The sequence below is a fragment of the Neoarius graeffei genome, chromosome 6 (genome assembly GCF_027579695.1).
Source record: "Neoarius graeffei isolate fNeoGra1 chromosome 6, fNeoGra1.pri, whole genome shotgun sequence".
Taxonomy (NCBI): Eukaryota; Metazoa; Chordata; class Actinopteri; order Siluriformes; family Ariidae; genus Neoarius; species Neoarius graeffei.
The window spans coordinates 10,509,748-10,533,977 of NC_083574.1; the positions used below are offsets into that span (position 1 = coordinate 10,509,748).

The window sequence follows — 24,230 nt, forward strand, 5'->3', positions numbered from 1 at the left end:
AAGGATTAGATCGGAGTTAGAAAAGGAGACACTCCGCCAACGTTCTGTCACATCGCAGAGTCGGGATGGAATTTAAAAAAACAAACAAACAAACAAACAAACAAACAAACAAACAAACGAACAAAACAGAACAAAAACGAGGTCTTCTTTCTTTCAAGGTGCGTTTACTTATTTGACGTAGTTTACGCTCGATACTCCAACATGATGCTGACTGTAGTGACAAATCTAAATGAAACGCTTTCACTGCTTTTCTCAAACAGGACGAAACACTTAATCTGTCACAACGGAGTTAAAAACAACGACAGAGCAGGATATGAGATTTATCCCTGGCTATATTTTTATAGCAAGACTGAAAAATTGTTTATTCATGGGCCAGTAGCATAAACATCAGTCACTGTCGCTTATAAAAAGTAACACACATGCACCCAGAAATGAACTCTCTCTCTCTCTCTCTCTCTCTCTCTCTCACACACACACACACACACACACACACACACACACATAACTGAAATCTGCATTTGAATCGGATATCTCAGTCGCTGAGGTGTTTCAGATTTCCAACACTATTTGATTATTTTTATTTGGCTTTTAATTAATGGCACCTCTCAAACTAAACCCACTTGTTCTGTTATAGATTATAGAACAGCCAGTCACCTACTACTGACCTTGCCATTTATTTATTTTTGATTGGATGAAGAATAAAACAGAATTACGTACTTTGACATTGGAGAACGAGAGAGAGAGAAAGGCACCAATGATAATAAGTCATCTTTAACTTGACAACCTTTCGACAGTTATGCGCACACCAGAATAAATTGGTGTATTGACAAAGCTGAAATTATCATATGATCATGAACAAAAGATAGAAAATGTTATCAAACTTGGGCAACATGTCAATAGGTGTCCTGTCTATAATAAATGGCCTTATGTTACTCATGTACACTACCGTTCAAAAGTTTGGGGTCACTTTGAAATGTCCTTATTTTTGAAAGAAAAGCACTGTTCTTTTCAACGATCACTTTAAACCAGGGCTTTGAACCAGAATTTTTTTCCTATTGGTTCGTTCCGAACAGAAACGGAATTTTAACGTTTCCGGTTTTGGGTTCCACCATTAAATAGACGTTCCCGAACCGGTTAGAACAAAAAAATTTCGTTCCCGGAACGGTTAATTACGTTCCCTGTCAGCTGTTTAACAAATGGCTATAAAATTATGTCTCTGTCTCATCCAGCTTAAGCCAAATGTAGGCTAATTCTATTACAACCTTCATTAAATAAGACAAGAAATAATTCAAAACAATTATTATTTCAAATGTTGGCAATTTGGATTCTCAGTATGTCTTCCCATCTACACAAACAGAAAAAGTGCCAAAAATGAAAGATAATTTGTTTAGTGTGTTACCAAAGGCTAGTCAGGCCCTATGCATTGATAGGCTAACAGAGGTTAACGTCATTTAATGTTCGCGAACCTCTCATTAACGTGGACAAATATATTGATATCGTGTTTGAAATTGACGTTTTCGAATAACGATAGACTGCAATATTTACCTCTTATTTAAGATGTGGAGACGTGATAGTAGTCCACCCTCCCGCTCTCTCCATTCAGTCAGCGAACGTCACACAGGAAGTGAACCCCAGCGGGTCATAGAAACTTGAGCAGGAGAAGAATGACTTTTTTATTTGTAGGCTATGGAAACTTTGAGGAACGAAATTAAAACCGGTATTAACCAGTTACCATTATTTTTAATAAGCGTTTCTGTTCCGGAACATAACAAATAATAAAGTTTCTGGTTTCGTTTCTGTTCCATGTGAAATAGAAAAAGTTCCCGGTTTTCGTTTTCGTTCCTTGAACCGGTTCAAAGCCCTGCTTTAAACTAATCAGAAATCCACTCTATACGTTGCTAATGTGGTAAATGACTATTCTAGCTGCAAATGTCTGGTTTTTGGTGCAATATCTCCATAGGTGTATAGAGGCCCATTTCCAGCAACTCTCACTCCAGTGTTCTAATGGTACAATGTGTTTGCTCATTGCCTCAGAAGGCTAATGGATGATTAGAAAACCCTTGTACAATCAAGTTAGCACAGCTGAAAACAGTTTAGCTCTTTAGAGAAGCTATAAAACTGACCTTCCTTTGAGCAGATTGAGTTTCTGGAGCATCACATTTGTGGGGTCGATTAAATGCTCAAAATGGCCAGAAAAATGTCTCGACTATATTTTCTATTCATTTTACAACTTATGGTGGGAAATAAAAGTGTGACTTTTCATGGAAAACACAAAATTGTCTGGGTGACCCCAAACTTTTGAACGGTAGTGTACAGTCACCGGTCACTTCATAAGGTACAACCACATATACATCCACCTGCTGTTTGATGCGGTTCTCTAATCAGCCGATCCCTTGACAGCAGCACAATGCATCAAATCATGCAAATACAAATCAAGAGCTTCAGTTAATGTTCACAATGTTCAAACATCAGAATGGGAAAAATTGCGATCTCAAAGTGTGACTTTCTTTCTTTCACTGCGGCATGGGTGTTGGTTTGAGCCAGATGAGTATTTTTGGTTTGAGTATTTCAGAAACTGCTGATCTCCTCCTGAGGTTTTCACACACAAACAACAGTCTCTAGAGTTTACACAGACAGAATGGTGCAAAAAGCAAAAAAAAAACATCGAGTTGAGTGAGTGACAGTTCTGTGGGTGGAAACAAACGCCTTATTGATAAGAAAGGTCAGAGGAAAATGGACAGATTGGTTCGAGCTTTTTTGCCAGGAAGGATATACCAACTCTTTACAACCGTGGTGAGCAGAAAAGCATCTCAGCATGTAACAGCTAAACATCACATTGGGTTCCAGTCCTGCAGCCAAGAACAGGAATCTTAGAATCAAGAACAAGTTCCGATTAAAATGCTGTGCTCACTCTAGGACCCAAATTATTTTAGCGAAAAGTGCTAAAGACTCAATTTTTTTCTTTAGCAATTTGCAATTTTGCTTAGCAAGAAATGCTAAAAGAACAATTTTCTTTTTAGCAAAGTAATTTTTTTTAGCAAGATATGTTATACTTCTAAATGTTTCTTGCACTGACATCTCATCTCATCTCATTATCTCTAGCCACTTTATCCTTCTACAGGGTCACAGGCAAGCTGGAGCCTATCCCAGCTGACTACGGGCGAAAGGCGGGGTACACCCTGGACAAGTCGCCAGGTCATCACAGGGCTGACACATAGACACAGACAACCATTCACACTCACATTCACACCTACGCTCAATTTAGAGTCACCAGTTAACCTAACCTGCATGTCTTTGGACTGTGGGGGAAACCGGAGCACCCGGAGGAAACCCACGCGGACACGGGGAGAACATGCAAACTCCACACAGAAAGACCCTCGCCGGCCACGGGGCTCGAACCCGGACCTTCTTGCTGTGAGGCAACAGCGCTAACCACTACACCACCGTTGCACTGACATAATATTGAAAAATGAATTGTTATTGTAGTTTGTTGGTGTTTCAATAGTGTTTGCAAGCTTGTTTCCTGCCTTTGTCTTTCCATGTTCTTGATTTATGTTCATAGCATGCTTATTTATTCTTGAATCCTCTTATTTTGATCCTTTCATCAACTGTATATATGTAATGAAATTGTGTGTTTAATATAACCCGCTTAATCTGGTTTACGGAGTCCATATTTTTCATTATAATTATATCTAACATCTGGTGTGATGTGCTTTGCATTCTTTGCTATCTATGCACCTTTTAGCCCTTAGTCACCCTCTGTAGTATGCTGTCTGGCTGTGTAACATAACTGCACGGTGAGTGGCTTCCAACTCTATCAGGTCATGTATAAATTTGAACTGGCCAAGTTGGCCTGGCCAACATCAGTGTCGGACTTGACCAATATCAGTGGCTGGCCTTGCTAATATATTAATTTTATTTTTTATTTTATTTTTTTCAAAATTCTATTTTAACATCTCAACCACTGGTATTGCCTCGTGTGTGTGTGTGTGTGTGTGTGTGTTCATGATTGAGATGTGTGTATGATTGGGATTGTATGGGTATATGTGTGTGTGTAATTGGGATCCGTGTGTGTGTGTGTTTAGGGGAGAGGGGTATCTTTATGGGTAGGATGAAGGGAGCTCAGGGAGTTAAAATCAATGGTTGTTTCTTATAAATTAATCTCATAACCCAAATATAATGATATTCACCATTAATTTCTCCAATGAAACACTTGCAGTCAAAACTTTGAACCATGTGTGTCAAAACGCTCTGAAAACAAGGTACACTTGGTCGATATATCCTGGTTCATCTGTGAGTTCTTCCAAAGTTCTGCCAGGGTTGATATTATGTAGAAAATACATCTTTAGAATGGTTATATCGTGTTTTTATCCCTAACTGAGAAAGCTAACAGAATATTCTAATATGTTATCTCACTTTTTAGATAAGTTTTTGTCATACGTAAAGTCGGATAATTTATTTTAAACAAACCTCGCTATACTCTTGTTCACTAATGAGCGAGAATTGCCGACATTATCAGCGCAACTCGGAAATTGATCATTTTATATGTAAGGTCCAATGCTATTGGAAGACGTAATTTGCGGTCAACCAATAAGAAGCTTCGAAACTCGGGGGCGTTGGTTATAAATCAAAACATCGAAGATGGACGCGAAAGGTACTGTTTATCTTGAGAAATCGCAATTGTTTGATGGATTTTGCTTAAACTTTAAATGACTTTCGCATAAAACGCGAATACAGATGATTTTCTTTTCGCAAATTGGAATAAAACTTCGCAACTTGCGGACATGCGAGCGGCTAGTGTGAGCCCAGAAATGGCCAGTGAGTGTATGCAAATTATTTTGTTGTAGTAATGCGTTCCATATTAGGTTTATATTAAACAGATTAAAAAAAAACAACAACATGCAATTACTGATATGGTGACATTTTATTTGAGGGTAGGTTGAGGTAAAAGTTTTTGGAAGGAGTCTCCAGTGTCAGTGATTTGTATGAATCAGAGGTAAAGTTTTCCACCACCCAGTCTAACAGGAAATAAATAAATAAATAAATAAAAGAAATATAATGTCACCCACAATAGACTGGACTTAATACTTGTGGATAAGTCAAAAAGGAGATGGACTCTGACTGACATTGCTGTTCCATGGGACTCCAGTGTGGAGATGACAGAGAAAATGAAAGTAGGAAGATACCAAGGCTTGGATTTTCATATAAAAAGAATGCGCAATGTTGAGACAGAGGAAATACCTGTTGTAGTGGGAGCACTAGGAACTGTATCAAAGAACCTCCAACAGTCAGTTGAAGCATTAGAAATCATCGCAAGTATCCAGATGACGGCATTGTTAGGAACAGCAGGGATAATACGCAGAGTGATAAATTTCTGAGCCAAGGGCCTTGGCTGAAATTCATATAAACGCTACCCAGATTTAAACTGGTGATTACAAGACAGACATAATAATAATAAGTAAAAAAAAAGCATTTGCATGCCACAACTTCTATATGTTGAATATCAATATTTAAATAATATTGGCTGGCGTTGAGTGGTATATCAGATCTATTCCATTCAGCTAGCATGATATTGAACAAGTCGAAGACAAGTAGCTGAATGGAATATATCTGATATACCACTCAATGCCAGCCATTATTATTATTATTATTATTATTATTATTATTATTATTATTATGGGCGGCACGGTGGTGTAGTGGTTAGCGCTGTCGCCTCACAGCAAGAAGGTCCTGGGTTCGAGCCCCGGGGCCGGCGAGGGCCTTTCTGTGCGGAGTTTGCATGTTCTCCCCGTGTCCGCGTGGGTTTCCTCCGGGTGCTCCGGTTTCCCCCACAGTCCAAAGACATGCAGGTTAGGTTAACTGGTGACTCTAAATTGACCGTAGGTGTGAATGTGAGTGTGAATGGTTGTCTGTGTCTATGTGTCAGCCCTGTGATGACCTGGCGACTTGTCCAGGGTGTACCCCGCCTTTCGCCCATAGTCAGCTGGGATAGGCTCCAGCTTGCCTGCGACCCTGTAGAAGGATAAAGCGGCTAGAGATAATGAGATGAGATGAGATGAGATTATTATTATTATTATTATTATTAATATAACACATACACGGGCGGTAAGGTGGTGTAGTGGTTAGTGCTGTCGCCTCACAGCAAGAAGGTCCGGGTTCGAGCCCCGTGGCTGGCGAGGGCCTTTCTGTGCAGAGTTTGCATGTAGTCCACGTGGGTTTCCTCCGGGTGCTCCGGTTTCCCCCACAGTCCAAAGACATGCAGGTTAGGTTAACTGGTGACTCTAAATTGACCGTAGGTGTGAATGTGAGTGTGAATGGTTGTCTGTGTCTATGTGTCAGCCCTGTGATGACCTGGCGACTTGTCCAGGGTGTACCCCGCCTTTCGCCCATAGTCAGCTGGGATAGGCTCCAGCTTGCCTGCGACCCTGTAGAACAGGATAAAGTGGCTAAGGATAATGAGATGAGATGAGATAACACATACACGTTCCTTTTGGGTGTTCAACGCATCTTTCTCTTCCAAAATTCTCTCAAAATCTTCCATATTTAACAAAGCAAACCTGGTGGCCATGCTTGTTTACAAATTGTCCCAGTCGCTCGCTAGCATGGAAGTTTTACATCTCCGACATGTGATGTCATGTTGTCTTGACAACCATGCAGTATCGTAAACCATATTCAACGCTCATGCTCCATTGGGTAGAGTGACGTAATACACGTAGGATAAACAGTATGCTAACAATATTGCATGCTATCAAACCAAATGAATGAAACCTGCTAGAAGGGAATAGAACACATTTTTATTCCATCGACAAAGTGTCCTGTATGTATAATAATCTGGCATGTTCAAGCATATATTACATAGCAATGAATCAAACTTTTAGTTAAATTCTCTGTATGCAACATTTTGTGCCAATGTATTTTAATGACGCCCACCTCTACCACTAGGCTATTAGAATATGATTAATATGTCACAAAAAAGTTACCTCTTTTATAAACATATTGTGCTGTTCTCACTTCATGGTTAAAGTTTGTGCTTTTAAGGCCATATTATTAAAATTCCAAGACTTCTTTTCTTCTCTGCAAACCCAATCAGGAATTTAAACTTTTAAACTTGATATGTTAAGTACTTATACCCTGGTGTCCCATACAGGGTGTAATCCTGCCTTCCGACCAGGATGGAGCAATTACTGAAGATGAACGACTGAATATTTTGGTGTAAAACTTGTAAATATCATGCAAATAAGCTATTTATAAAATGAATTTGTTTTATTTCCTGAAATAACCCTTGCTTTATTAATGCAACATCTCCACAGTAGACATTGTCCTTTGTTTGTTCTTGTCCTTATGTCCTTATTTATCTTGAGAAATTTTCCACTGTGGAATTCATGCAGATTAATACATAGAGCACTCTGAACACACCGTTTTAAAGTAAAACCAATTTGCACACTTTCCAGCAAACTGAAGTTATTTGCAATAAGATAGGGGAATGCCGATAATGTATGCAAGAGTAGTGCCTTGCTTAGAGTGTGCCGAAGCTTAAAAACACACTGCAGTCTGGCTTGTGATATTTTTACCATCACGTTGGGTCTCAATGGTGCCTGTCATCACTTCAATGGTGCACGTCAACACAATAACCGCTGCCCGTGGGCCAGACACCTCCCACAGACATACCACCTGCATGCACTGCATACTCTAATATTCTCTCTACATTTCATTCGCTTATAAATTTCAGACAATGACGCGTCGTCCTACCATCAGGTGGGAGGCGAACCGAGCCATGACATGGTGTGAGAACAATGACCGCATCCTCCAAAGCCAAGGAACGGAGTCTATGAATTCCTAAATCACAAAAAGCTTGTTAGAATCAGCAACTAACCAGCTTGTCCACGTGGGACCAAAACATGACCACCATCATCAAAAAAGGACTCCAGAGAATACTGAAGATGTATAGATTAAAGTGACATAGTCCTGCTTTGCAATCATCCAAAGCATCCTGGCATCCTCCATCACTGTCTGCTACAGCAATACTGACTCACACACCAAAAGGAAACTTCAACAGATTGTGGGGGAAAAATAATCAGACACCATCTTCCATCAATGCCGTCAGTACATCATATACATCAGAGCTTTAAAAATGTACTCTGACCCCTCCCACACCAGTACACCTCATATTTCAGCTCCTTCCCTCCGGCAAATGAGACAGACTCCCAATGACTCAAACAAGCCACTTCACTCATAACTGCTCTTCAGAAGCTGCTGCTTCTTTCAATTTGAAATGCCGTAATGTTGGCACAGAGTATACTCAATCACTGTGTTAAATCTGCATGCATAATTCTGTTCAGAGTAATGTATAGTCATTACTGTTATGCATATACGTCAATGTACCACGAGTTGGCCCAGTGGTTAGAGTGTCCATGTCTTGATCGGGAGATTGCGAGTTCTACTTGCGGTCGGGTCATACCAAAGACCATCATAAAAATGGTACCTGCTGCCGTCTGGTAAGGCACACTGCAATATAGATGCAAGTGGGGAGTCAAGCTCTCGCAGTTACCAGAGGACTAACCCTCCACTGTAACCCTAGCTGTATAGACGAGAGGCCTAGGGCTGGGGAGCTCGGTGCCACCCGATTACATGGTGCAGGAAGAACTTTAGATATACATCAATGATGAGTGCTGCAAGTGCTTTCGGTTCATCTGTACTACATACACATTTTCTAAACTTGTAATCAGTATTACACAATGAGGCTTGTTATTCTATCCACATTCCCTGGATATGAGCAATCACACATTCTGATTGGCTACTCGAATACAAGGATATCAGCTCATATACTGTGACTAGCGAAAAACAAAATGGTGGAGCGTGTTGCTGAACCAACTGAAGACGAAATGAAAACTCTACTCAAAAACAAAATTGCTACTGTCATTTCACTGGTTTGTTGACATTCTCAGCGGAAATGATTTTGTCTGAGGTTTTGTATAAAGTTTGTATTTATCAAATTTATAAAAAATAAAAATAAAAATGCTCTGTTTCTCAAAATCCAGTGAATGTGGATATAATAAAACAGCTATTCCACTCCATCTCGTTGTACATGGCTTATAGCCAACTCAGCTATCAGCTCATGTATGACTCGATTTCGTGGAATAACTTAATTATTCTATCCACATTCACTGGATATGAGTAATCACATGCTCTGATTGGCTACTCTACTACTAGGCTATCAGCTCATATACCGTGAGTAGAGAAAAACAAAATGGCGGAGCGTGTTGCTGAACCAACTGAGGACGAAATAAAAACTCTAATCGAAAACAAAAGCCCAAAACATACAAAAAAAGCAACAAAATATGGACTAAAAGTATTTGATGGGAAGAATGTCTCTATTATTTTTCAAGAATTATTATTACAGCATTTTTCATAAACTGGTACTGTGATTTCACCGGTTTGCTTATATTCTAAGCGGAAATGATTTTGTCGGACGTTTTGTACAAAGTTTTTATTTATTGAATTTGCAAAAAATAAAAATGCTCTGTTTCTCAAAATCCAGTGAATGTGGATAGAATAAAACATTTATTCCACTCACTCTCATCATTCATGGCTTATAGCCAACTCAGTGCTACGCGTCTCGTCGTCTATCAGCTCATGTACGACTCGATTTCGTTGAATAACTGTTAATTATACATTCTATGCAAGTATGCAAACACACCCACAAGTGAACAAGTTGACACAATTATTTTACTTAGATATACTACATGGCCAAAACTATGTGGACTTCTAACCATCATATCCATACATGAGCCTTCCCCAAAGGGTTGCCACAAAGCTGCACTCTCAGAAAATAAAGTACATTATTGTACCTTTAGGGGTACAATGGCTCGTCACTGGATCAGTACCCTCTAAGGCACTTATTTGTACCCTTTATGTACTGCTTGGGAACATATATGTACCTTTTGGGCCCTAAAAAGGTACACATTGTTACCTTGAGGTCCAATAATGAGCCCTAGGGGGGTACATTAGTGTAGATTGTACCGTGGGGGACGGAATTGGATTCCTACTGTACCCCTATTTCTGACAGTGTGGAAGAACAAAATTGCATTGATTGATTTTGTATGTTGTAGGATTACAAGGGCCCCAAACTGGCTCCAGCACGACAATGCGCAAGTGAGTTCCATAAAGACATGGTTCACCAAGGCTTATCAAGGTTCATGTCTGAGTTCAGAAGTAATCATTTGTTCAAATGCAAATTGTGAATTTGTGCATGGAAAGTGACCATGCAGTACTCTGACTTTTCAAGGACTGGGAACTAGGAAATAAAGACACTGTACATGGAAGCTCAACAATATCAGGCACGACTAAATATGCTAGCTAGTAAATATCTGATATGTACATGAATTGTGACAAAACCATTCGGATTCTCAATCTGTTCCTCAGTTGTTTTGGGAACCCAGTAAGCTAAAGCCAAGTGAACGCTACACAACTTTCAAAATCCGAGAACCAAATTTCTTCTCCCAGTGCATGATTCTGTATACTTGTGATCTGTCTTCCTGTAAGCATAGTGGTATGTACACTATATGAGTGATCTTGGACAAGGTTCACACACTACATGATCTTTCACCTGCAGAAATCTGTCAAAGTGCACCTAAACCCACTTTCTCACAAAAAATAAGCAGCTTTCTATTCTATTCCTGGATATGACTTTGTCAAGATGGAGCCTGAGCAACTGTTTGTGCCATGAAGTTGTGATTGCATGAAAAATGAAATAAAATATTAATAAAAATGTATGTGAGCTTGTTTACAGCTTATTTGAAGAAGAAGAACCACAGCAACAACAACTTTATTCAATACTCATACACTTGTGAAATTTCTCTCTGCATTTAACCCATCTGAAACAGTGACCACACACACGTGAACAATGAGCACATGCACATACCCAGAGTATTGGGCAGCCATGCTACAGCACCCGGGGAGCAGTTGGGGGCTAGGTGCCTCACTCGAGGGCACCTCAGCCTAAGGCCGCCCCATGTTAACCTAACCATAAGTCTTTGAACTGTGGGGGAAACCGGAGCACCTGGAGGAAACCCACACAGACACGGGGAGAACATCCAAACTCCACACAGAAAGGCCCCCATTGGCCACTAGGCTCGAACTCAGAAGCTTCTTGCTGTGAGATGACAGTGCTAACCACTACACCACCGTGTTGCCCAGTTTATTTTATAATTTATTTGCTGCTCTTGAAAGGTCCACGGCACAGGCACCCCACACAACTGTTCAGGTTTTCATCTTGCTTCTCATGAAGGTTTGTAAACTGTTTATACCCTGTTACCTTGGTGATTTTACCATGAGCTGGCTTAGTGGTTAGCATGTCTGCCTCTTGACCGGGAGATCGCAAGTTCTACTTGCGGTCAGGTCATACCAAGGACCATTATCAAAACAGTGCCTACTGCCATCTGGTGAGGCAGGCTGCAATACAGATGAGAGTAGGGAGTCAAACTCTTGCGGTTACCACAGGACCCCCCACTGTAACTTGAGCTATGTAATAGGTAAGAGGCTGAGGGCTACTGAAACGGAGATCAGTGCTGACCAATGCACCTCAAGGGCTTGGATAGCACTGGGACAGGAGACTGCCCGGGAAGATCAGGTCCTGGCATGGGAAGAGACTTTGACCTTGGTGATTTTGTCACTTTGCCTGTTGATACAGATTCCAGGTTAGTCACTTCAGAAGTTTTTGTATAGAACGAGCCTGCTTTTGCATTCTCAAATCTTGAAACTTGCACTTCAGAAATGGAGGCATCCATCCATCCACTTACGTTTCGTGCATGCCTACATCTTGTTTGCAGTGTAAATTCTCTTTAAGAGCTCCAGAAGTTTTAAGAGCTAAACCACACATGTAGAACTTTCACTAAACAACTCAAGAATGGATGATGAAACTGAGAGCTAATGCTGGGCCTGTTCAGTCAGCAAAGACTCCAGTCCTGATTTCCTCCATCCCCTGTGCCCTTCTGTGTCTGCATCTGCTCTTTCTGTTCCATTAAATCCTTTCATTATGGCCAAATGTATTTGTGGCCAGGTGATATTTACGTACGCTAATACGCATGCCAGATGCTCATGTGCCAGCGCTGGCTAAGACCAGTCCTGCAGCTGGCAGTGTACCCATTCTTATCATCCTCTCATCATGGACAAATTCCCTGCTCTCTCCTCACTCTCACCATTTTGTTTAGCCATTGTTGCGTTGTTGACAACATGTGGCAGAGATACTGAGCAAATGAATAATATTCCCAGTGGTCCCAACGGCTTGGTTGAGTACTCATGACCATCTTGTCTATTAATCTAATTCGGAATTGGACTGGCTGTAAAAGGAACAGGTGTGGAACTAGAGATGGGGTATAGATGACATGGATTATTAACGAGAACCTGGACGGCTTTAGATTCATTCGTGGTTTGTAACTCGGTCCATATGTCACAGTGGAGAAACACAACACATTCCAGAGACAGCAGATTTGCCATGACCTTGTGTAAAGTATATGGAAAAATTATAAATTATGAGTTGATTTTTCAACAATGTTGCTTTCTATCCATGTGCCTTTTTTTAATTAAAGTGTAATTTAGATTGCTGAATATAACATCTACAAATATGTACCTACACAATTTATTCTTACCATAACCACTTCTCTAACCACAACCATAACCATACACGTTAGTATGTTTTTAATTAGCAAAGGTTTACATGGCATAACCAATTTAAATACGAACTCAGTCTTAGCAATGCTAACTTTATCACTAAGGTCAGTAATGTATTTGACACATTACAATAACGTTAGGCTGTAATGCTACAAGTAATCCATTTAAATGGTGTTGTTTTTACCATGCTTACAAGAAGATTCAATATGAACAACAGTTATAATTGTCTTTCTTTTTTGTTTGTTAAAATTTTCAATGTTGTCATTTTCTCAATATAATGCGACCTGTTAAAGTTAGCAGTTTATGCTAGGCGTAAATACAGTGCCACTGTAGTCATACAGAGTATTTCCTTCCTAACATACCAACACATCTGAGATAAATGTTGATAATCCTTGTTATTTTATCTTGTTTCCATAGTTCTTATATCTTTACATTGTCCAGAAAAGACCCAACAGTGCCTGCTAGCTAGCTAATATAGCTTGCTTCAATCATTAACGAGTGTTAAAGCAACATTTCGAATGCAAAATAATTATTACAATATTTTCAGAAAATATATTCAGAAAATAAGACAGATAGAAATAACTTGAAATAAAATCAGACCATTTTAAAAATAATAAGAGCTGAATTTCTATAAAAGAAGGAAATATTCACTTGAAAATTTTTTTACATTTTTATTTAAAATTGACAAAACACTAAAAGTTGACTTTTTTAAATAAAGTGGAACATTTCAGTTAATATGTAAAGTTTACGTAAAGTCCTTTTTTAATTGAATCAAGATTTAAATATAACTTCTTTTTTATAGATTTAACCTCTTTTTAAAGTTTACAATTTCATTTAAAGTTGACCTCTTTTTTAAGTTTATTGGTTTTGTTTACATTTGATATACAAGAATAAGGGAGATATACAGAGCTGCAGTAATAACAGAGGAATAAAATTGATGAGCCACACCATAAAGTTACAGTGCCTTGAAAAAGTATTCATACCCCTTGAACTTTTTCACATTTTTCCACCTTACAACCACGAACTTAAAAGTTTTTTATTGAGATTTTATGTGATAGACCAACACAGAGTAGCACATAATTGTGAAGTGAAATGAAAATGATAAATGGTCTTCAAAATTTTAAACAAATGAAAAACTGAAAAATGTAATGTGCATTAGTATTCAGCCCCCCCTGCGTCAATACTTTGTAGAGCCAACTTTTGCTGCAATTACAGCTGCAAGTCTTTTGTGGTATGTCTCTACCAGCTTTGCACATCTAGACACTGAAATTTTTGCCCGTTCTTCTTTGCAAAATAGCTCAAGCTCAGCCAGATTGGATGGAGAGTGTCTGTGAACAGCAGTTTTCAAGTCTTACCACAGATGCTTTAGGATTTAGGTCTGGACTTTGACTGGGCCATTCTAACACATGAATATTCTTTGATCTAAACCATTCCATTGTAGCTCTGGCTGTATGTTTAGGGTCATTGTCTTGCTGGAAGGTGAATCTCCTTCCCAGTCTCAAGTCTTTTGCAGCCTCCAACAGGTTTTCTTCCAGGATTGCCTGGTATTTAGCTCCATCCATCTTCCCATCAACTCTGACCAGCTTCCCTGTCCCTGCTGAAGGAAAGCATCCCCATAGCATGATGCTGCCACCACCATGTTTCACAGTGGGGATGGTGTGTGCAGGGTGATGAGCAGTGTTAGTTTTCCACCACACACTGCGCTTTGCATTTAGGCTAAAAAGTTAAACTTTGGTCTCATCTGACCAAAGCACCTTCTTCCACATGTTTGCTGTGTCCCCTACATGGCTTCTGGCAAACTGCAAACGGGACTTCTTATGCCTGTCTTTCAACAATGGCTTTCTTCTTGCCACTCTTCCAAAAAGGCCAGATTTGTGGAGTGTACGACTTATAGTTGTCCTGTGCACAGATTCTCCCACCTGAGCTGTGGATTTCTGCAGCTCCTCCAGAGTGATCATGGGCCTCTTGGCTGCTTCTCTGACCAGTGCTCTCCTTGCTCGCTCTGTCAGTTTAGGTGGACGGCCATGTCTTGGGAGGTTTGCAGTTGTGCCATACTTTTTCCATTTTTGAATGCTGGATTGAACAGTGCTTCTTGAGATGTTCAGAGCTTGGGATATTTTTTAATAACCTAACCCTGCTTTAAACTTCTCCAGAACTTTATCCCTGACCTGTCTGGTGAGTTCTTTGGTCTTCATGATGCTGTTTGTTCTTCAGTGTTCTTTAACAAACCACTGAGGCCTTCACAGAACAAATGTATTTATGCTGAGAGTAAATTACACACAGTAGGACTCTATTAACTAATTAGATGACTTCTGAAGGCAATTGATTGCACTGGATTGTATTTAGAGGTATCAGAGGACAGGGGGCTGAATACTAATGCACACCACATTTTTCAGATTTTTATTTGTTTAAAATTTTGAAGACCATTTATCATTTTCGTTTCATTTCACAATTATGTGCTACTCTGTGTTGGTCTATCATATAAAATCTCAATAAAAAACTTTTAAGTTCGTGGTTGTAAGGTGGAAAAATGTGAAAAAAGTTCAAGGGGTATGAATACTTTTTCAAGGCACTGTATGGAAAAGGGTATTGGAGGCGAGATTGAGAAGAGAGGTAGCAATCTGTGAACAGCAGTACAGGTTTAGCCAAGGAAGAGCACGTCGGATGCAATTTTTGCTTTAAGAATGTTAATGGAGAAGTACAGAGAAGGCCAGAGAAAGCTACATTGTGTGTTCGTAGACCTGGAGAAGGCATACGATAGAGTGCCGAGAGATGAGTTCTGGTATTGTATGAGAAAGAGTGGAGTGAATGAGAAGTATATTAGAGTGGTGCAAGACATGTATGAGAACAGTGAAACAGCTGTGAAGTGTGCAGTTGGAACGACTGAATGGTTCAAGGTGAAGGTGGGACTCCATCAAGGATCTGCTTTGAGTCCTTTCTTGTTTGCCATAGTGATGGATAGCTTGATGGACAAAGTGAGGCAAGAGTCACCATGGAACATGATGTTTGCGGATGATATTGTGATATGTGGTGAAAGTAGAAAGGAGGTTGAGTTGGGTTTGGAGAGATGGAGGTATGCATTGGAATGAAGAGGAATGAAGGTGAGCAGTAGCAAAACAGAATACATGTGCATCAATGAGAATGGGGATGAGAGTGTAGTGAAGATGCAAGGAGTAGACATAAAGAAAGTTGGTGAATTCAAGTACCTGGGGTCAACTGTGCAGGAAAATGGGGGCTGCGATAGTGAGGTGAGAAAGAGAGCGCAGGCAGGGTGGAGCAGGTGGAGAAGGATTTCGGGATTCATTTGTGATCGGAAAGTCCCAGCAAAAGTGAAAGGTAAGATGTATAAGACAGTAGTGAGACCAGCTGTGATGTATGGATTAACGAAGAGACAGGAGGCAAAGTTGGAGGTGGCGGAGTTGAGGATGTTAAGGTTTGCGATGGGAGGTTGGAAAGGATAAGGAACAAGCACATCAGAGGGACAGCACATGTGGAGAGCTTGGGAATTAAGCTAAGAGAGATGAGACTGAGATGGTATGGGCACATCCTGAGAAGAGATGCAGAGCATGTGGGAAGGAGAATGTTGAGGATGGAGCTGCCAGGCAAACGAAAATGAGGAAGGCCAAAGAGGAGATACATGGATGTGGTGAGAGGGGACATGATAGTGGCAGGTGTGGTAGAGAAGGATGCGGAAGACAGGGAGCAATGGAGACGAAAGATCCGCTGTGGTGACCCTAGTGAAAAATAAATGTGCTAAGTGTACTAAAATTTAGCATACTTTTGTGTACTTGAAGCCACACACATCAATACTTCAAGTGTGTTTATGATTAGTTAACTTGAGGCATGCTGTTTTGGAACAACTAATTTTGTACTAAATATATTTTAATTGTAATTAAATTGTAGAAAAGTGCAACTTGAAGTGTATTTAGTGTACTTTTATGTGCTAAAGTGGAAAACTTAAAGTATATTTTGTATACTTTAAGTATATGACTTTATATCTACTAATATATGCTTAATTAGTACTTTATTTGTATTATAAGTACCTTAAAAATTAGTACACTTTAGAAATTACACATAACTTTCACTTAAAGTATATTTTAGTATAATATATTTCTATAAAGTGTAATATAGTATAATTATTTTAAAGTGTGTTAAAAGTGTTAGCGTGAAAGTGTGATGTTAGTATACTTTTTATATATTTACAAAAAGTACAACTTGTGTAAGTACATTTTCAATATACTATTGAAAATATGAATATACTTTAAATACAATAAAGTAATTTTTTTTTCACCAGGGGACCCCTAATCGGGAGCAGCCAAAAGAAGTTGTTTTTATTTACATTTGACTGCTCATTTAAAGTTTACAATTATTTTAACCAGCTGACTATTTTTAGTTAACAATAACTTCTTTTAAGTCAACTGTTTTGATTCAAATTTGATTTTTTTTAAGTTGAAAACTTTAAGTTAATAGTTTTTTTATTTAAAGTTGACTTCTTTTTTAAAGTTGATTTTTTTTTTAAGTTCACCTAAATACTGTTTTGATTTAAAATTGGCCATTTATTTCAAGTTGACAATTTTTTTAACAAATTGACCATTTTTAGTTCAAAATCACGTCTTTTAAGTCCACTGTTTTGATTCAAATTTGATTGTTTTAAAGTTGAAAACTTTAAGTTGATAGTTTTTATTTAAAGATGACTTCTTTTTTAAAGTTGATTTTTTTTGTTGTTGTTTAAGTTGACCTTTTAAAAAATATTGTTTTGATTTAAAACTGGCTGTTTATCTCAAGTTAACAAATTTGTTTTAAAAATTAGACTTTTTTTAAATTGAATTTTGACTTCTTCAAACGTGATTTTTATTGCAGTACTTTTTTAAAGATGATTGTTTTTACTTAAAGTTGACTTTTTTCATGACTTTTCTCTTTAAAATAAATTTTTTTTAAGTTAAACTCTTTTTAAAGTTTGCAGTTTTTATTTAAAATGGAATACTTATTTAAAGTTGACTTTTTAATCGATTTAAACAAAACAAGCTTGCCTCTTTTTAAGTTTTAAAAAAGTTTTCAAGGTTTTTTTTTTCATTTTTATTTAAAGGTAACTTTGTTTTTCAAAATTTTCTGTATTTTATTTAAAAGTTGACCTTAAATCACATTTCTGAGGTTGTATTTCTGAGCTGCTCAACAAAACAGTAGCTTACTTACCGTATAAATTAGAGAATCAAGCATTTTATATCTGTAATTGTTGGTTTTCTTTACTGCAGTAACATTTTAATGTTTTATAAAGCAGCTATGGATAATGAGATGAGATGAACTAATATAATAACTAGTGTCCATCTTGTATGTCTATATTGTAGGCTACTCTACACTTCTCTACACTGCTAAAAATTGACCCATACGTACCGTACAACACGTCTCACCTTTTCACTGCTATCTGTTTATCACTCCTTTCTTTACGTCCAACAGCCATTATTGTCATGCGTAGTGTTTTCTTTCTAACCAGGTTATTCTACAGCAGGATATTTTCAGGATAGCGCTGTCTTTTATGCACTTTGCTTGAAATTTGAAACGTTTTAACTTAAAAACCACCTGATGCACTGCAAAACACACCATCAAAGGGAAGCCATGGCCTAAAAGTTAGAGAAGCAGCTTTGAAACCAAAAGGTCACCAGTTCAATTCCCTGGACCAACATGAATGGCTGAAGTGCCCTTGAACAAGGCACCTAACCTCCTACTGCTCCTCAGGCTGCTTTGGGTATGCTGTATGTGTCTCTGGATAAGATGTCTGTAATGTAATCTTAGCAAGTTAGAATATCATGACAATGATGTTAAATTTCCTCGAAGAATAATACAAAGCATCAACTCTGAGATTATTAAACCTAGTTCTAGATCGTAACCAACTTATTCCAAGGTGTCTTGTCAAGTAAAATTATCTGTCAGCAAGAAAATTTCACCAGTATTAAATCATTTTCTCCTCAAATTTCATTTTCTTTCTTTTTTTTTTTTCCAGTGTGTTACCTGGAAGACTTTATTGACTCGGTGCTAAACAAGAAAAATGACTTATGAATATTTATGATTTTGCAATTTGTTCAACAAAATGTGAGCGACTAATTGCATTTGTAACCCGTGTATGGTTTTAAGTGATGGCATCGTTCATGTTGGCCTTTGACATGCAGGTAGAGAAGTGCAAAATTATCAGTGAAACCCAATTAAAGAGAGAGAGAGAGAGAGAGAGAGAGAAGGCAGAGGAGAGAATTTTATTTATATCACAGTTTACTTTGTGAGTCCTGAGGATCAAAACCCAATATCTCACTGTATATTCAGCAACATCTCTGTTTGTATGTGTGTGCAAACACTCACCGGCATGGTCTGGCCACCGTGCAGGCTATTGATGGCTGCCTGCGCTTCTGCATGGCTGGAAAACTTGACAAAGGCACAGCCTGCACCGAGAGAGAGAGAGAGAGAGAGAGAGAGAGAAAGAGAGAGAGAGAGAGAGAGAAAGAGAGAGAAACACCGGGTCTTGAAGAGGGCAAACACACTCATTACCATTGTTTTCATGTTATCTGCTTTGTTAATGTATTCTGCCAGTCGTGTGTGCAGGGTGCGGTGTGCTGAATAAATCAGTATAATTGTGCTGAATGCATTAGCTGCATGGAGCAACACGTCTTTTTACTAATCTCTCTCTCTCTCTCTCTCTCTCACCAGATAGACCCTAGACAGCTTCCCCCCTTGAGAGCCTTGTTTGTGATTATTAATTTCCTTCATATTTACACATGGTGATCTGTGCGCAGTCTCTTATAATAATAGAGATTATGATGACAAAATGGCAGCAATATAATCCTTCTTGAAGGCCCCATGAGTGTAATTTTAGGTGGATTAGCACACCTGGAACTAATATAGTTTTTACTATGCTATTTTCTGTTTATCTCATAGTTTCATATCTGATTAAGGAGCAAACAGCTTTCAGGTCATATATTAAAGAAAGACGCAGGATTTGTTCAGCTTGAATGACTCAGAGGGAGCTGATCAATATGTCGGTGCAGTTATTCAGTCTATTTACTCTTATTTACTACAGGCTCAAGGATATATTTTCAGTGATGGGAAAGAGTACTATTTGTAAGAAATAAAACACAATGGGGTGTTTGGTAATAGGAAAATAATAAATGATGATGTAGTGTGATACAATATGAAACAGTGAAGTGGATTCTTTTCCAGGTGTTATTGCCTATTCCTTTTATATCAATTCAGGTGTATTTTAGGTCCTGGCTGAGCTAAAGTCACAGCTCTAATAGTAACGGTTAGGCGTAAATGCGGCACAGTGGTGTAGTGGTTAGCACTGTCGCCTCACAGCAGGAAGGTTCTTAGTTCAAGCCCAGTGGCCAAAAGGGGCCTTTCTGTGCGGAGTCTGCATGTTCTCCCCGTGTCTGCGTGGGTTTCCTCCGGGTGCTCCGGTTTCCCCCACAGTCCAAGGACATGCAGGTTAGGCTAACTGGTGACTCTAAATTGACCGTAGGTGTGAATGTGAATGGTTGTTTGTTTCTATGTGTCAGCCCTGTGATGATCTGGTGACTTGTCCAGGGTGTACCCCGCCTCTTGCCCAGAATCAGCTGGGATAGGCTCCAGCTTGCCTGTGACTCTGTGCAGGATAAGTAGTTATGGATAATAGATGGATATTTTATATTATATATATATATGCAGTCAAACCTCGGGTCACGAACGTCCCTATTCATGAACAAATCGGGCTACGAACACCATTTCCGAACACATTTTGCTTTGATTCGTGAACGATGCTTTGATCCACGAACGCACAGACTGGCGGGCTTCCGCACCACATGAGGCGTGCAGCAGCATCAGTTTTACTCAAGGTGGCGTGCAGTGAGCATTGTTCGTCATTGCATTGTGTTGATACGATTTCTTTTTTGCTTTTTGCATTAAATAAACCCTCATTATGGCTCCCAAGAAAGTGAAAAGTGTTAGTACTCCTCCTCCTCCTCTCCTCCATCCACGTGTGCCAGCAACTATCAACCACAAAGGTAGTGTACTGTACAATTATTATGTTTTATTTTAGGATTACTGTATTTGTCTATAATTAAGGTTATCTTTAATTCCTTTCTGTATTTTTTCCACACACAAACCCATAAAAAGTTACAAAAAAACTATGTTTCTGGGGCCGGTGAATGGATTAATTGGATTTATATTACAACCCCGATTCCAAAAAAGTTGGGACAAAGTACAAATTGTAAATAAAAACGGAATGCAATAATTTACAAATCTCAAAACCTGATACTGTATTCACAATAGAACATAGACAACATATCAAATGTCGAAAGTGAGACATTTTGAAATTTCATGACAGCAACACATCTCAAAAAAGTTGGGACAGGGGCAATAAGAGGCTGGAAAAGTTAAAGGTACAAAAAAGGAACAGCTGGAGGACCAAATTGCAACTCATTAGGTCAGTTGGCAATAGGTCATTAACATGACTGGGTATAAAAAGTATGACTGGCTCTCAGAAGTAAAGATGGGAAGAGGATCACCAATCCCCCTAATTCTGCGCCGACAAATAGTGGAGCAATATCAGAAAGGAGTTCGACAGTGTAAAATTGCAAAGAGTTTGAACATATCATCATCTACAGTGCATAATATCATCAAAAGATTCAGAGAATCTGGAAGAATCTCTGTGCGTAAGGGTCAAGGCCGGAAAACCATACTGGGTGCCCGTGATCTTCGGGCCCTTAGACGGCACTGCATGACATACAGGCATGCTTCTGTATTGGAAATCACAAAATGGGCTCAGGAATATTTCCAGAGAACATTATCTGTGAACACAATTCACCGTGCCATCTGCCGTTGCCAGCTAAAACTCTATAGTTCAAAGAAGAAGCCGTATCTAAACATGATCCAGAAGCGCAGACGTCTTCTCTGGCATCATGGCTGCGTAGAAGAAGGGTCCGGGTACTGAACTGGCCAGCCTGCAGTCTAGATCTTTCACCCATAGAAAACATTTGGTGCATCATAAAACGGAAGATATGACAAAAAAGACCTAAGACAGTTGAGCAACTAGAATCCTACATTAGACAAGAATGGGTTAACATACCTATCCCTAAACTTGAGCAACTTGTCTCCTCAGTCCCCAGACGTTTACAGACTGTTGTAAAGAGAAAAGGGGATGTCCCACAGTGGTAAACATGGCCTTGTCCCAACTTTTTTGAGATGTGTTGTTGTCATGAAATTTAAAAATCACCTAATTTTTCTCTTTAAATGATACATTTTCTCAGTTTAAACATTTGATATGTCATCTATGTTCTATTCTGAATAAAATATGGAATTTTGAAACTTCCACATCATTGCATTCCGTTTTTATTTACAATTTGTACTTTGTCCCAACTTTTTTGGAATCGGGGTTGTAATTTCAATGTGAAAAATTAATTCGGTTCGCGAACTTTTTGGTTCACGAACGGAGTCAAAGAACAAATTAAGTTTGTAACCCGAGGTACCACTGTGTGTGTGTATATATATATATATATATATATATATATATATATATATATATATATATATAGGTAAAAAGGAGAGCAGTGGCTTTCTCCTTGCAACCCTGCCATGCACACCATTGTTGTTCAGTGTTCTCCTGATGGTGGACTCATGAACATTAACCAATGTGAGAGAGGCCTTCAGTTGCTTAGAAGCTACCTACCCTGGGGTCCTTTGTGACCTCACTGACTAAGCACAAGCAATGAAAAAGTGAATTTTTCAAAATATGTTCCGTTTAATATAAACCTTACTGTAATATGTAATAGAAAATGAATCAACACCTTCTAACTAATCTGATTTGTGAATTCAACAACTTTAGCAAAACAGCATATCGCAAAACATACATTTTGCTGTAAAACTGCATAAAAAATTGTGTTTTGATACGAAGACACAGCTTCATATTTTCGGTCATCAGCCTAATGTGTTCCATCATATGCAGTGACTAAAAACACATTCACCTCTTTCGGCTTTTCTGGGAATAAGAATAAAATGTAGATCTTTACGGTTTGTCCTCACTGCCAGTGCCTTTTTAAACGGCTGCTCAGAAACCCAATTAGATTTGTTCATATACGACATATTCATCATGGTGAACCCACAGGCAGCAAAACAATGATTCACTCAAATTACAGCTGCTGATAGCTTCACCCAGGAGAGCCACAATGCAGGAAATACACACACCAGCGTGTACACACGCACGCACACACACACACACACACACACACACACACACACACACACACACACACACACACACACCAGCTCTCAGCTTGTGGATATACAATGAATATTTACTTCCCCACTGAAATGGTTCAATACCTTCTTAAGGGTCATCTCCAGACTGAGAGGAATACTGTGTGTGTGTGTGTGTGTGGGTGCATGAGTGCATGTGCGGGTGTGGGTGTGTGTGTACGCATATTATACAGGTAAAAAATCACATCAAATGGGCAATTATCAGTTGCTCAGATTCATAAGTTTGTTTTTCTTCACACTGTCTATGAATAAATGACGTTGGAATAATTTTGAAGTGCTCATACTGACAACTCATAAAACCAGCCTCCAAAGGACATGCAGGATCACATTCAGCGTTCGGAATCATACACATTAAACCTTCCGTTTTAGTCATAAATGTAGACATTTTTTTTAAAGTTAATTCATATAGATTCACCATTCCTACTCTAAGATCCCGTCCTTTTCTACCTCCTGACCTAAAAAGTCATCGACACCCTCACAGCAAGTCTGAAAAACACATTCATTCAGCACTGCAACCTTTTTTTTTTTTTTAAATCAGTTTCTTCATATTTTATCTCCGTTTTGTCACTCATCTTATACCTTAAAGTGCCATTCCACCATTGGATGTATTCTTTGGCATAAAATACAATATATTTTATGACAACATGACTAGACAGAGAAATCTTTTAGCTTCAAAATGATATATCAAGCATAATTTTTTGACAACGACAAGTATATTAATTTTGCGACCAAAGTCACCTACCCTTTTAATTTCCGCGCGGTAATGAAACGTGATGTCATCGGCAGGTTCGCCTTCTTGTGTACCACGTGTCGGTCTATTTTTAGACCAGGAACCCCCAAAGTGAGAGAGTCACTTCTCCTCGTATATGGGGGCCAAAAAAATTGCGAAAAATTTTGAGTTAATCTTTCAGTTAGCTAGATTTATTGGTATTAGCTAGATTTATTGGTATTATTTTTATCGCATTCTATCCGCCATTGCTGATAATATGTGCCACGTCACACGTCACGTGGTACACAAGAAGGGGAACCTGCCGATGACATCACGTGCGGAAATTAAAAGGGTAGGTGACTTTGGTCGCAAAATTAATATACTTGTCGTTGTCAAAAAATTATGTTTGATATATCATTTTGAAGCTAAAAGATTTCTCTATATAGTGATACCATTTATATATGTTGTCAAAATATATTGTATTTTATGCCAAAGAATACATCCAATGGTGGAATGGCACTTTAATACGAACTCACTGACCACTTTATTAGGAACACCCACCCACCTGTGGTTTTATGCA

General features: G+C 38.8%; 1 protein-coding gene across 21 annotated transcripts in view; it reads right to left on the minus strand.

The window, feature by feature from the left end:
- Window positions 1-24,230, minus strand: part of celf6 (CUGBP Elav-like family member 6) — a 436,542-nt gene that overhangs the window by 48,139 nt on the left and 364,173 nt on the right. For all 21 annotated transcript variants that reach the window (XM_060923308.1, XM_060923302.1, XM_060923296.1 and 18 more), the window contains one exon: window positions 19,018-19,097. In XM_060923308.1, the coding sequence (XP_060779291.1) occupies window positions 19,018-19,097 (80 nt within the window). The remainder of the gene's footprint in view (window positions 1-19,017; window positions 19,098-24,230) is intronic.